General features: G+C 36.8%; 1 protein-coding gene across 2 annotated transcripts in view; it reads left to right on the top strand.

Moving 5' to 3' along the window:
* Positions 1-13,764, top strand: part of Dcaf5 (DDB1 and CUL4 associated factor 5) — a 100,606-nt gene that overhangs the window by 21,075 nt on the left and 65,767 nt on the right. Inside the window, exons 2-3 of one of the 2 annotated variants that reach the window (XM_048798569.1) lie at positions 10,201-10,344; positions 13,004-13,040. In XM_048798569.1, coding sequence (XP_048654526.1) covers positions 10,233-10,344; positions 13,004-13,040 — 149 coding nt within the window. In that variant the 5' untranslated portion in view covers positions 10,201-10,232. Of the gene's footprint in view, positions 1-10,138; positions 10,345-13,003; positions 13,041-13,764 lie in introns of those variants that run through there. The other variant, XM_015490507.2, reaches the window with a different exon arrangement.

Here is a 13,764-nt window from a genome sequence, read left to right as displayed (position 1 = left end):
GCTGTATACCTTTAGGCGAGAGTACTTAACCTCTCTAAACTGCAGTCTTCCCACTTGTAAAATAGAGAAAACTACCTATTTCATGGTATTATTGTTAGGATTAGTGAAATAGATCTGTGTAAAAACTTGGCTGGAGCCTGACAATATTAAGAGTAAGGATAAACCAGGCACTATGGCACATGCCTGTAATCCCAAAAGCTAAGGTAGGAGGATTGCAAGTTCAAGGCCAGTCTCAGCAACTTGCTGAGACTCACAGCAATTTAGTGAGACCCTGTCTCAAAATAAAAAAAATAAAAAGTACTAGGGATGTAGCTCAATGAGAAGGCACCCCTGGGTTCAATCCCAAGAAACAAAAAACAAAAAATTGTGTTTAAAAATAATGTATGTATATAATACAAAATTTACCCTTTTAACAATTTTTAAGTGTACTTACTATTCAGTGGCATTTAATGCATTATTTTGTAACCATCATCATCATCAGAACTTTTTCATCTTGAAGAACTGAAACTCTCCTCATTAAACAATCCCTCAGTCCTGTCATGGGCTTGGCTGCCTTTTTTATGTGTGGTACTGGGGATTGAATTTAAGGGTACTCTACTACTGAGCTACATCCCCAGTCCTTTTTATTTTATTTTGAGCTGGTCTTGATAAATTGCCCACGATGGCCTCAAACTTGTAATCCTTCTGCCTCAGTTTTCCAAATAGCTAGGATCACAAGTGTGCGCCACTGTACCCAGCTTGACTGACTGACTGAGGAAACTCAAATTCTTCTATGTCTCAGTTTTTCCAGCTATAAAATAAGAATACTTTTGTTAAAGTATGGTATAAGGACTTTCATAGTTTCTGCTTTGAGCTCAGGACCTTTGGGAAAGGGCATGTTTTAAATTTTTTTTTTTTTAATTTTTGGGGTGCTGTGGATTGAACCCAGGGCCTTGTGCATGTGAGGCAAGCACTCTACCAACTGAGCTATACCCCTAGCCCAGAAAGGGCACATTTAAAATATGTATTTTGTTAGTTTTTTTTTTTTTCTGGTATTGGCAATTGAACCCAGGGCTGCTTTATCACTGAATTATGCCTCCATTTATGTTTTTATTTTGGTACAGGGTCTTACTAATTTGCTGAGTTCAATCTTGAACTGGGGATTTTCCTGCCTTAGCCTCCCAAATAGCTGGGATTACAGGTGTGTACCACCATACCTGGCTATATAAAGGTTTTTGTAACTGCAAAACTGCTTCCACATGTGATTATAGTACTGTTTTTTGATGAATTAGTGATTTTAGTGCAAAATGAAATTAATCAGAATCAGAGTAGCTACGTTCTCTTGGCCTACCCAGATAAATTGAAGCTAAACAATTGTGAGTGCCATGGTGCCATTTGCTAAAAGAAAATAATGTTAATAGTTAATACAGTTAACTTATTATTATTATTATTAAATAATTAATACAGTCACTAAATAGTGACTAAATATCAGCTCTGAGAGACAAGCCTTTGCTTGTCCTTTGCCTAGCACTGGCCCCAGTCCCAGCACTAGCACCAGCACGGAGTTGAAAGGCCTGGCCTTCCTGATAGGTCTCCGACATGCTCTGTCTCAGAGACCCTGGAGAGTCTGGGACTGGGCCCCATAAGCACCCAACTGCCCGACTCAACAGCTGCCTTAATTTTGTCATATTCTTCATTTGTACTATTTGCAGGTGAGTCTCTCTTTGTGGACCTTTATAATAATTTTCCCATTTTCTAATTGACTAGTGATTCAGAGGGGCAGAACTATAGAACTTCTTTTGCATCCTGTAATGGCTTATCTTTGCTTCAACAGCCCTCCTGTGCTTTGTGGGGTTAGAGGTTTGGACACAGCTGTCCTGCTCCCTCTGCTGCTTAAAAGCAGCCCAGTAGTTTCAGTCTAGGTCTCACTTTGCACCCAGAGTTTTATTGCCAACAAATGGTTAAAAATGATTGTCTTTGCACAGGGCTGTTAATATTTTGCCTAAGGAAATGCAGGAAGGGTATGGGGAGATGCATTTTGTCTTCTTATACTTTGGAGGACAAAGTGAAGAGGTGGTTGCTGCCACAGTGATAATTTTTGCCTCATTGATTCTAATCTCCCATGGACTTGGGCTGTCATCATCATGTTAAGTACTAAGACCATGTCATTGTAAGTGATCCAGGGCATTCAACAAATAGCCATACATTTTGAATTACTAAGTACTTGGTAAAAGTAAATCATCCTATAAATGCCTGGAGTGAACATTAAACATAGTGCTGTTTGGGTGATGGAGGAAGATCTTAAGCTACAACTTTTGAGTGCAAATAAATATATGCTGTTTCCCATTCCCCCACCCCCTCATGGTACTGAGGATTGAATCCAGGGTCTTGCACATGCTAGGCAAGCACTGTACCACCGAGCCACATCCCCAGCCCTTTTTAAATTTTTTTTTATTTTGAGGTAGGGTTTCACTAAATTACCCAGGCTGGCCTCAAATTTACAGTCCCTTTGCCTAAGCCTTCCAAGTAGCTGGAATTATAGGTATGTACCTCTGTGCCTAGTCTCCGTTTTTAATTGAACTTTTTTTTTGTACTAGGCATTGAACCCAAGACACTTAACCACTAAACCATATCCACAGCCCTTTTTAGTTTATTTTTTTAATATTTATTTTTCAGTTGTAGTGGACACAATACCTTTATTTTATTTTATTTATTTATTTTTATGTGGTGCTGAGGATCAAACCCAGGGCCTCACATGTGCTAGGTGAGTGCTCTATCACCTAGCCACAACCCCAGCCCCAATACCTTTATTTTATTTTATTTTTTTATGTGGTGGTGAGGATTGAAACCAGGGTCTCACATGTGCTGGGTAAGCACTCTACCGCTGAGCCACAATCCCAGCCCTTTATTTTTGATTATGAGACAGGGTCTTGCTAAGTTTCTGAGGCTGCCTTTGAACTTGTGATCCTCCTGCTTCCCTAGCTGCTGGGATTATGGGCATGTGCCACTGTGCCCTGCTGAACATTTTTTCTTCAGCTCCTCCAATTCAAGAAGAATTGTGCTGTTAAAAGTTTTACTGAATATGGGGCTGAGGTTGTGGCTCAGCGGTAGAGCACTTGCCTAGCATGTGTGAGACACTGCGTTCGATTCTCAGCACCACATATAAATAAATACAATAAAGGTTCATCAACAACTAAAAAATATTTTAAAAAAAGATTTACTGAATAAATATAGAGATGTCCTTGGTTACTTTTTCCATGGGTATCCAAAGCCTATTTTGCCGAGTCTTGTTTTATTTTTCTCTTATGAACATTAAAAAAATCCAAAATATTTTATTATTGAAATCCTTAAGCATACATTTGTGTTAATCACCTTTTCCTCTTTACTTTCTTTCTTTTTGGCACCTTTTAAAAGAAATTCTAAGTATATACAATATCACCCATCTCTATATGCATCACTAACTGATAAGGACTTTTTTTTCTTTCTTAACCACAATGCCATTATTATAACTTATAAATATAGTGATAGTTCCTTAATATGAAAGATTTAAATTAAAGAAGTATATATAGAGAGAGATCGGTCAAATTTGACCAAATGTTGATTTGTTAAATTTACTTCCAGTCTGTTATTTTTTATTTTAGGATTATATAGATTTTTAGAGTGGGTTTAGGTTCGCAGCAAAATGAAAAGATACTGCAATTTTTCCATTTCTCTCTTTTTAAAAATTTTTTTTTGTTGTTGTAGATGGACACAATATGGTAGAGTGCTTACCTGGCATGCACAAGGGCCTGGGTTCTACTCCCTAGTACCACCAAGAAAAAAAAAAAAAAACCTGTGTTATACATATTCACACTGTTCCCCACCTAGTACTTGCTGATCTCTTTGCTCTCTCCATAATTTTGCCTTTTCCAGAATGTTGTATACAGTGAGAGTATCTATTGCTCCACATTCCCGCTAACATTTGGCGTCATCCGTATTCCAGGTTTAGACCATTCTAAGAAATATATAGTAGTATCTTATCTTAATTTACATTTCCCTGATGACAGGGAATATGTGTGGGACATATTTTCATGTGGTTATTTCTCATCTGTATGTATTCTTTGGTGAGGTATTTGTTTAGGTCTTGGGACCATTTTTTTAATCCCATTGTTTGTTTCTTATTGTTTAGTTTTATAAGTTCTTTGTATATTTTGGATATCGGCCCTTTGTCAGTTATGTCTGCAGATATTTTCCCCTGCTCTGTGGCTTGTCTTCTCATTCTTTCAACATTGTCTTTATAAAATAAAAGTTTTTAATTTTAAATAGTCTAGCTTATCCATTCTTACGTGAATAATACCTTTGGTGTTATTTCTTTTCTTTTTTTTTTTTTGAGAGAGAGAGAATTTTTTTTTTCAATATTTGTTTTTTAGTATTCGGCGGACACAACATCTTTGTTTGCATGTGGTGCTGAGGATCGAACCTGCGCTGCACGCATGCCAGGCGAGCGCGCTACTGCTTGAGCCACATCTCCAGCCCCTGGTGTTATTTCTAAAAAAGTCATCATCATACCCAAGGTCATCTAGATTTTCTCCTGTTATCTTCTAGGAGTTTTGTAGTTTTGCATTTTATACTTAGTTCTATGATCCATTTTGAATTTTATGAAGGGTTTAAGGTCTGTATTTAGAGTTAATTTTTCACTTGTGGGTGTTCATGTGTTCCAGCACATTTGTTGAGAGAAATCTTTGCTCCAATATTTTGCCTTTGTTACTTTGATGGTATTTATGCTGGCTATTTTTACCCTCTCAGTGTTGAAGTCAGGTAGTGTCAGCCCTCCAACTTTGTTGTTCTTCTTCCATATTGTGCTGTCTGTTCCAGTCTTTTGCCATGTAAGTTTTAGAATCAGTTTGTCAATATTCATGAAATAGCTTTCTGGGAGTTTCATTGGGATTGTATTGGGTCCAAAATCAAGTTAGAGAGCCAGGCATGGTGGCTCACACTTGTAATCCCAGTGGCTTCGGAGGATGAGGCAGGAGGATCGTGGGTTCAAAGCTAGCCTCAGCAATTTAGCAAGGCCCTAAGTGACTCAGCAAGACCCTATCTCTAAGTAAAATACAAAAAAGGGTTTGGGATGTGGTTCAGTGGTTAAGCACCATTGGGTTCAATCCCTGGTACAAAAAAAAAAAAAGGCCTGGGAATGTATCTCTGAGTAAAGTGCCCCTGGGTTCAATCTCTAGTACCAATAAATAAATAAATATTCTAGGAATTCTTTATATATTTTAGATAACCCATTGCCAGTTTTGTGCATTGCTAGCACCTTATACTTTCAGGCAGTCCCATCCAGGACCCTTATTTTACTCCAGTTAAGTTTGCTTCCCATTTTACTTCTTTGCTCTTTTAATCATACCTAGACATTTTTGAAGTGTGTTACAAGGCAGAGAATTCCTTCAGTTGTCCATCAGATGAATTTTCTTTGTCAGTTATGATTCATTTTTTGATCTGTAAGATAGTTAATAGTAGTGGTGAAGAGTGAGGGCCTTGGAGTCTTAATGAACTTCTTGCTCAACCACTTTCCTTACTGGATGATCTTGGTAAGTTACTTAACTCCTTTGCACTCGACTTTCAATCTATAAAATCTGTACGAGTACAAGAACTGTTATGGTCACCATTTTATATTTGATGAAACTGAGGGTGTAGGGAGATTAGAAACATGAACAAATAGAAAAAACATATGGCCTCTCTTTAATTTTCAATTTTTGATAGAGACATGGGTATAAAGTATTTCTTTAATATAAAAAAACACAATAGCAGAAGTGGTAATAAGTCCCTGACTCATGGCTACATTGTTGGGGGCAAGCAATAAGAATGTGGACTATGGAAAACTGAAGTGTTCACAGCATGTCTAGATCTGTTAGTAGATCTGTAATTTTCATTAAAATAAAATAAAACAATAAAGACTCCAAACCATTATTTTCATAATTAACTTGATGTTTTACACCGTGGTAAATTTGTATGAGGTAAAGAATTTAGATTCTTTCCCAGGCCAGAGAAGTTGTAGTTGAAGTATAGAAGTCGTAAACACAGAATGCTGTGGGCCACACTTGAGGCATGAATCTGGTAGAAAATGATACTTCAGAGGAGAATATAGAACTTGATCTTGCCTGACAGTGAAAGGAAGAGAAAACTCATGAAACAAAGGAATTATTTTTAAAATTTTTAAAAATTTTATTGTTTCTTTTTGTTATACATGACAGTAGAATTCCCCCCGCCTTTTTTTTAGGTTAGAAACTTTATTTACCAATTCTCAACTTTTCTTTTTGGAGGTTGCTTCTTTTTTATTTTTAGTTACGGATGGACACAATATCTTTATTTTTATGTGGTGCTGAGGATAGAATCTAGTGCCTCACATGTGTGAGGAAGCCCTCTGCCACTGAGCCATGGCCCCAGCACAGTTGAATCCATTTTAACATAATTATAAAAGCATGGAGTATATCTTGTTCTAATTCTACCCCTTCCTCTTCCCTTCCCTTCTTTCCACACTCTGCTCCCTGTTCTTTCTGCCATTTACTTATAGTTATTTTTTAATTAATTTTATTGTGAATGTATGCAATGGTGAGATTCACTGTGGTATATTCATATATGTACATAGGAATGTTACCTCAGATTCATTCCACTGTCTTTCCTTATCCCATCCCTCCTCCCTTTCTTTCATTTCCCTTTGTCTATTCCACTGATATCCCTCCCCCACACATCTTATTATGGATTAGCTTTCACATATCAGAGAAAACATTAGACCTTTGGCTTTTGGGGGTTGACTTATTTCACTTAGCACGATAGTCTCCAGATCCATCCATTTACTGGCAAATGTCATAAAATCATTCTTCTTTATGGCCGAGTAATATTTCATTGTGTATACATACCATGGTTTGTTTATCTATTCATCTGTTGAAGGGCACCTCAGTTGGTTCCATAGCTTAGCTATTGTGAATTGAACTGCTGTAAACATAGATATGGCTGGGTCAGTGTAGTATATTTCTTTTAAATCCTTTGAATATATACAGAGGAGTGGGATAGATATCTGGGTCAAATGGTAGTTCCATTCCTAGTTTTTTGAGAAATCTCCATACAGCTTTCCAGAGTGGTCACACTAATTTGCAGTCCTACTAACAATGTATCTTCTTGGGTGTGTGTGTAGTATGCTCTATTAATTTTTAAAAAATATTTTTCAGTTGTAGATGGACACAGTGTCTTTATTTATTTTTATGTGGTGCTGAGGATTGAGCCCAGTGCCTCATAGTATGAGGCAAGCACTCTACCATTGAGCTACAGCCCCAGCCCTGCTCTATTAATTTTTTAAAAAATATTTTTAGTTGTAGATAGATAGCATACTTTTATTTTATTTATTTGTTTTTTATGTGGTGCTGAGGATTGAACCCAGCGCCTCACACTTGCCAGGCAAGTGCTCCAACACTGAGCCACAACCCAGCCCACCTTCTATTAATTTTAATTGTAAAAGAAAATATGTCTAAGAACAAGGTCAAGTTGTAATATAGGATGAAATAATGTAAAAATTAAAACATAAAAGTTTCCCATGCTGTAATCCCCGTTACTTGGGAAACTGAGGCAGTAGAATTGAAGTTTAAGGCCAGCCTGAGCAACTTAGACCCTGTCTTAAAATAGGAATTAAAAAAGGGCTAGGGATGTAGCTCAGTGATAGATACCTTACTTAGCATTGCTTGGGTTCAATCGTTAATACTAAATAAAACAAAAGAAAACAAACAAAACCCCCAGATTCCTTAATAGTATATATATATTCAAAATAATTGAAAGCAAGTTCATAAGGAGATATTTGTATACTCATGTTCTAAGTAACACTAGTCACAGTAGCCAAAATATAGAAACAGCCCAAATGTGCATCAGTGGATGAATGACTAAACAAAATATGTGTATAAAAGCATATAAAACTCAGAATACTATTTAGTCTAATAAAGGTGTAAAATTTCTGATGCATGCTACAATAAAGATGAATATTTAAAAAGTTATAAGTGTTTTATCCTTTTGAATCTGATTTATACATATTAGGTACCTAGAATAGTCAAATTCATAGAGACAGAAAGTAGAATAGTGGTTACTAGGGGCTGGGAGAAATTAATGTTCCTTAGAATTTCAGTTTGTGATGATAAAAGAGTTCTGGAGGTGGATGGTGTTAATGATTGCACAACAACACAAATGTACACTTAAAAATGGTAAAAATGTCTCTCTCTCTCTCTCTCTTTAAAAAAAAAAAAAAGGGCTGGGGATGTGGCTCAAGCGGTAGTGCGCTCGCCTGGCATGCGTGCGGCCCGGGTTCGATCCTCAGTACCACATACAAACAAAGATGTTGTGTCCGCCGAAAACTAAAAAATAAATATTAAAATTCTCTCTCTCTCTCAAAAAAAAAATAGTGAAAATGGCTAAATTTCGTATAATATATAGTTGACTACCAAAAAGTCTCCCAATTCTGGCCTAGCAGTTATAATGCTCACTATAAACAATTTCTTTATAACCATCTCGATATAGCTATATTAAAATATAAGCATAGATACACAAGTATAAGCCCCTTCATTCAATGTCTACTCTCTGGTGCCTTGATTAGATACTGGAGATTCCACAGTTAACAAAACTGACAAGGTTCTTGCTGTCCTGGAGCTTTTTAAAAAATTTGTTTTACAAAAGTAGTTGTGGTACCTATACTGTTTACACTTATTTTTTCCTCTTCACAAAGACCTTTGGCTATCTCTCCACATTAGCTCGTATCTACTGACTTAATACTTCATGGTATACCCTTGTGTGGATGTGCTATAATTTGTGGTTATTGTATTTATTTTTTTAGTGTGCTTCCAGGGCTGGGTGCAGTGGCACAGGCCTGTAAATCCCAGTGGCTCGGGAGGCTGAGGCAGGAGGATCGTGATTCAAAGCCAGACTCAGCAAAAGCAAGGCGCTAAGCAATTCAGTGAGACCCTGTCTCTAGATAAAAATTCAAAATAGGGTTGGGGGTGTGGCTCAGTGGTAGAGTGCCCCGGAGTTCAATCCTCAGTACTGCCCACCAAAAGAAAAAGTGGGGAGGGGGGTGGCTGGGGTGTAACTCAGTGGTATAGTGCCCCATGGTTCAATCCCCAGTACTGCACATACACAGACACAAAATATGGTGACAGGGATGGAATCCAGGGCCTTATGCATACTAAGCACATAAGCACATTATAGAGCTACATACCTAGCCTGGCTGGGTATTTTTTTTTTTTAATTGAATAGAGATGGAGAGGCAGAGGTACAGAGTTTGCTGATTTGCTCCTGTTGTCATTTACATTTTTATCGGGAAAAGAATATCTTGTTGGCTTATTTTAAAAAGTCAAACAATGCCAAATTTTTAAAAATCAAGCTTTCTTCTACTTTCTAATTCTATTCCTTAGAAGTAACCATTGTTAAATATATTAATCCTTCCAGACATTTTTAACACATCTTCAAATATAAATATAGTGGGATGTAACTTGGTGATAGAGTACTTACCTAGCATATGGGAGGTACTGTTCCCCAGTACTACCCCTCCCCCCGCAAAAAAAAAAAAAGAGAATATATAGACCATATGTGTTCTCATTCTCTAGGAGGTAGCTCATGCATTGTAATATTGCTTATTTAGTTCAGACTGTTGGGAATTTTGTGAAGGTAAGAAGAGCCCGTCTAAGGATCATGAGAACTGGGTTTTGTCTGGCACCTACTAGAGTCAGGTAGTTTTTTAGTTGTCATTTGTACACTATCCTTTAGTCAATGAAAGCATATCAAAAGTGGTTGCTTTGAAGGCTATTATGTTAGAAATATTACTTCAGAGTTCTTTGGCTTCAAGTAATAAAAATTACCTTTGATTCTGTTAGACTAGGGGAGAAAAAAGGACCTTATTAGAAAGATTCTAGGTAACAATTTAAACAACTGGGTCTCCGGAAAGACAGAAACAGGATTGCTTTCAGGGTGAGTTTCAATATCAGCACTTATCCCTTTCAATTTCTATATTATTTAATATTTGATTCATGGGAGAGAGTGAGTGGCCTAGAGGTCATGTACCCCATGGTTAAGTGGGGAGAGTGCTGGGTGTAAGGTACCATCAGAATCTTATGGAGTTGGGGAGGTGGAGTTTTGGAAAGAATGATATTTGAGACTGGCAAAGCCAAATGCCAGCTCTTTTAACCCTAGACTCTTAACTTCCTTCTCAAGGAGGAGATGACCGTCGGGTTCTGCTGTGGCATATGGAACAAGCGATCCACTCCAGAGTAAAGCCCATACAACTGAAAGGAGAACACCATTCCAACATTTTTTGCCTGGCTTTCAACAGTGGAAACACCAAAGTGTTCTCTGGAGGTGAGAAGAAGGGAAATTCCTTTGAGGGAAATTCACTATGGTTGGAATTTTAGAGAAAAGAATTTAAATAATTCCTATTTTTCTTCCTGTATCTTAATTGAACTGTGGTATTACTAGTTTACTCTAGCTTGTCTTTTTAGCAGTTTAGATATGTGATTTAGGGTTTGTCTTTCTCTCTCCTTCCTTTCTTCTCTCTCTTTCTCACACTCCTTCTTCCTAACCTTCCTTTCTTCCTTTCTCTTTGGCAGAAATCTTTCATGTTGGGCTCTGGTACACATGAACACATATCTCTCTCTCTGTCACACACACATACACACATACATTTGAAACATTTTATTTCATTTTGGGTACTGGGGCTTGAACTCAGGGGCACTCAATCACTGAGCCACATCCCCAGCCCTATTTTGTATTTGATTTAAAGGCAGGGTCTCACTGAGTCGCTTCCTCTTGGGGTGGGTGAGGCTGGCTTTGAACTCAAGATCCTCCTGTCTCAGCCTGCCGAGTCACTGGGATTATAGGCATGTGCTACTGCACCCAGCCTTATTTTTTATTCTGTTTTATTTTTAAAGATGTTGGCTGTGGGCTGGGGTTGTGGCTCAGCAGTAGAGTGCTTGCCTAGCACGTGCAAAGGCCTGGGTTTGATCCACAGCACCACATAAAAATAAATAAATAAAGGCATTAAAAAAAAAAAGATGTTGGCTGTGACTTAATTTGATGTCATGACCCTTGTTTGAAAAGCATTGTGTTAGGGAACAATTGGAATGGCTGGTGCTAAAGTTAACCTCTTGGTGATGGCTTCATCAACTACCCCTCTCTGTTCCAGTTTTAGCCCTGACCTTCATTTGGAGCTACATATTTTACCATTGAATGTCTACCTATTTTCTAAAAGCAATTTAAATATTGGGCTGGAAATATAGTTCAGACTTGCTTACCATGTTAGGCACTGAAAAAAAAAAACAAACAAAAAAACAGAATACTAAGATAGAAAAAACTGCTGACTTTGGCCATATAAAAATGGCCTTATACAAATGGCAATTTTAAATGGTTCATTTGAAATTCATCCTCAAACCTGCCTTTCTTTCATTTGCATATATAGTCAGTCACAAAGTCCTGTCAGATCTATCTCAAAAGCTCTTTCTACTCATCCTTTAGTTTCTGTTTTTTTTTTTTCTATACCCACTTCCCTGATTTAGATCCTCATCTTTTCTATTCCCACTGCCCTGATTTAGGTCCTCATCTTTTCTATTCCCACTGCCCTGATTTAAGTCCTCATCTTTGGCCTCAACAATTGCATTGGCCTTGTGTGATTTTTGCCACCAATCTCTAACCCTCCTTCTCATGCATTTCTTTTATAAATTTTCATTTAAAAATAAAGATTTGACCATGTGAATTCTTGACCTACAGTGCCCACCATTTACAGTCTAAACCCCAGTCTATCCCTAGCCTATTTCCCTTGCCCATGAAATGTACTTAGTCCACTAAACTACTGTGCATATGCACTATAGTATTTTACCCTTGTGCCTTTTGTTCATATTGTTCTTCCACCTTAATAGTGCAATTGGACTATCAGTTCCTCAAGGACTGGGCAGAGTCTTAATCTTATAATTCTCCCAATACCTAGCATGTGCCTGGCACCAAGAAGGCACCAGTATGGGTTTATTGATTTCATGGTAGAATTTACAGCTAAGGCTTTGAAATTTAAGATGACCCGAGCCACATCTTTACTGCTCTTTGTACCTTTCTATCTAAGTGACTGTTGGTTGTCTATTTAAGCATACAGTAGGATATTTTTTTACTCTCTGCTTTTTCATATTTAGATTTTTATATTTTAGCTGTATGAACCATTTGAAGATGTATAATGAATGTACTGTTTTTAGATCCTTTAATGGAATGAGGAGAACTGCAAAAGAAAAATGTTGTAGAGAAAAACTTTCCCATCATTTAAAATCACATTACCATCAAATTTTAATGCTATAAAATATAAAGAGGATAGGAATAGTAGCAGATATTTATTGGGGACTTATCAAGTGTTCTGCCCTATTTTGAATGCTTTTACAGACTCATATGCTCACAGTAGCCCTATGAAGTAGAAGCAGTTATTATCTCTATTTTCAGATAAACAGCTGAGGCATAAAAATGTTAGAGATTTCATTCCAGGTTCATAGTTAAGGAGTGTTTTGCTGGTGATGGACAGGAAGCTAATTTGGGTGAATGAATTATTAGATCATTTACAATTTCCTTGAAGGTTTTTCCTAATCCACTAAATACTACATTTTGGGAACAGTTATTATGTTATCCCTTATTACGCTTAAGTTTTTAAAAATCTCTGTAAGAATGTCCTATCCTGGGGCTGGGGTTGTGGCTCAGCAGTAGAGTGCTCACCTAGTATGTGCGAGGCCTGGGTTAGATACTTAGCACCACATAAAAATAAATAAATAAAACAAAGGTATTGTGTCCAACTACAACTAAAAAATAAATATTTTAAAAAGATAAAGAATGTCCTATCCTTAAATTATTATAAACCTTTTCTTAGTAAAACTCCTAATTTGTATTAACACTGACTATTCATATTTTTACCCTGAGAACTTAAATTCTTCATGTAATGTGGATAGGGACCAACTAGCAGGAATTATCAGATTCTACTTTTTTTCCTTTACAGGAAATGATGAGCAAGTTATCCTTCATGATGTTGAAAGGTAAATATGTTGTTGGTGTGTGAAGGTGATTGACTTTTTTCACAGGAAGAGAGGAAAATATCTCTTTCGACCAAAATTGTTTTTATCTTTTGAAGAAAACAACATGAAACATTGGTCCTTTTCTAAATACATTCCATAATAATTTTGAAATAAAGTTTTGATTTATAAAAAGAAAAAGGAATTTGCAGAGTTGGTATGAAATTAGTTTTTTTAGGTGAAAATTTTAAGGGAATGATTGAAAGAGGATGAGAAATAATATTTAATAATAATCACAGCTAATATTTATTGACTTCTTACTTTCATGTGCCAGACATCATTCTAAGTGCTTTGTAAGTATTAATTCATTTAACCCTCAATCATTTTGTGAAGGATAGTGTGATCTACATTGCAGAAGTGGAAACAGAGGCACAGAGATGTTAAGTAACTTAAAGTCAAGTGATGCTAGGATCTAAACTTAGGCAGTCTGGGTAGATCTGTGCTATTAATCAGCATGCCAGACTGCTAGAAGATTCTCTCCCACTTCTGCTATATCAATTCAGCCTGCTTTAAAGCTTTCCTTTGCTTTTTGGAAATCAAATACCACCCTCAAATCTGGACATAAACAGATGCATTCTGTAATAAATAAAAAAACAAAACTTCACCATCGAGTCACTTTTAAAATACTTATGAAATCTATAAAAATAGTGCTTTGATAGTACTTTTTTTTTTTTTTTTTTTTTTAAAA

The sequence above is a fragment of the Marmota marmota genome, unplaced genomic scaffold, assembly GCF_001458135.2.
Source record: "Marmota marmota marmota unplaced genomic scaffold, marMar, whole genome shotgun sequence".
NCBI lineage: Eukaryota > Metazoa > Chordata > Mammalia > Rodentia > Sciuridae > Marmota > Marmota marmota.
Note: the sequence above shows the minus strand (reverse complement) of the source record. Positions and strands in the feature narration are given on the sequence as shown.